Source organism: Lagopus leucura, unplaced genomic scaffold, assembly GCF_019238085.1.
Source record: "Lagopus leucura isolate 7727_CA_CO unplaced genomic scaffold, USGS_WTPT01 Super-Scaffold_73, whole genome shotgun sequence".
In the NCBI taxonomy this organism is placed as follows: domain Eukaryota; kingdom Metazoa; phylum Chordata; class Aves; order Galliformes; family Phasianidae; genus Lagopus; species Lagopus leucura.
The window spans coordinates 36615378-36616804 of record NW_024962252.1 but is presented as its reverse complement, the minus strand read 5'-3'; the positions used below and the strand labels follow the sequence as shown (position 1 = coordinate 36616804).

The 1427-nt window shown below is 55.4% G+C and overlaps 1 protein-coding gene across 1 annotated transcript in view; it reads right to left on the bottom strand.

Annotated features, from left to right (window-relative positions):
• Positions 1–1427, bottom strand: part of NR2E1 (nuclear receptor subfamily 2 group E member 1) — a 14600-nt gene that overhangs the window by 8743 nt on the left and 4430 nt on the right. Inside the window, exons 2-3 of the mRNA XM_042885749.1 lie at positions 528–673; positions 113–200 (exon numbers count right to left, since the gene is read on the bottom strand). Of these exons, the coding sequence (XP_042741683.1) occupies positions 113–200; positions 528–673 (234 nt within the window). The remainder of the gene's footprint in view (positions 1–112; positions 201–527; positions 674–1427) is intronic.

Sequence of the window (1427 nt, the reverse complement as noted above, 5' to 3'; positions counted from 1 at the left end):
GAAGGGAAGGGAAGGGAAGGGAAGGGAAGGGAAGGGAAGGGAAGGGAGACACTGAGGAACTGAGAATGGACGGGGGAACTACACACCCCTTGTCTGTGAGGGGTGGGCATACCGTCTTTGTTCATGTTGACTTCCAAGCACTTCTTCAGCCGGCAGGCCCGGCACTGGTTCCTGTGCGTCTTGTCCACCGGACAGCCCCCCTGCAACAAACGCAGCGAGCCGTCGGGTCGGGGGTGCTCAGCCCGGCCCCCGCCCTCCCTCCTTTCCTTTCTTGCGAGGCCGGGCCGCCTTCAGCACCCGAGACAGCGACGGCGGCGGCAGCCCAGGGGCGCCCAGGGACACCGGGGGTCTGCGCGCAGCGCTGGGGATGCGGGTGGATGGCAAGTGGGGAAGGAGTGGAACGCTCTAAGGCTTTGTTTTATTTCATTATATTTCATTAATTTCATTATATATTTGTCTGTTTTCACTCTGCCTCGGTCTTAGTTGACGGGGAGAGCAATGGGACGTGGAGGTAGCGAGCCGCGTACCTGATTTCCCGACTTGCAGACGTAGGTCCTGTTCCTCCTGATGCTCCGCTTGAAGAAACCCGAGCAGCCATCGCAGGCGTACACCCCATAGTGCTTGCCGGAGCTGCGGTCCCCGCACACTTTGCAGGGGATGTCCAAAATGCGACCTGAAAGCAGAGAGGGGAGGGAAGGAGAGCAGCTCTGAGCGGCCTGACCTCCACGGGGATTAGCCCCGGAGCCGCGCTACAAGCAAATAATGAAGTGATTTTATAGCCAACTTTCTTTTCCTTGAGCAAGTGTCAGTTTTCGACAATGAGCATTATTCATGCACCGCTACGTTTATTTGGGTCTCCTATAATCGCCAAGCCCCACTTTGGAAGGGGAGATTACAGCCGCGGGGGCAGCAGGATTTGCTGCTGGGAGCGGGGGGCGGGGGCGGGACTTCCCCCTCCTGAAGCTCTGCACTTTCCCTGGGCGGGGAGCGGTCGGAGAGCGGGGCGCGAAATGGAGCGAAACCAAATAAAACGGGAACCAAAGAGACCCCCTCTTTTCTTCCCGTAGGAGTCCCAGCGCAACGGGGCCGGTTCGTGCCTATGTGAGGGTTTATTCAACCCGAAATGGCAGCAAAAAGTCTCCTCCCGCCTCTGTGTGGCGAGAGGGTGCTCCCAGATCTGCGTCTGCTTCGGCCCCGAAGGGGTGGGAGAACTCGGGCTGGGGAGTACGGCAGCCCTGTGCGAGTCCCGGCCGAATCCCGCGTGGCTTCGAGATGTTCACTGCCTTTTTCTTTTCTTTTCTTTTCTTTTCTTTTCTTTTCTTTTCTTTTCTTTTCTTTTCTTTTCTTTTCTTTTCTTTTCTTTTCTTTTCTTTTCTTTTCTTTTCTTTTCTTTTCTTTTCTTTTCTTTTCTTTTCTTTTCTTTTCTT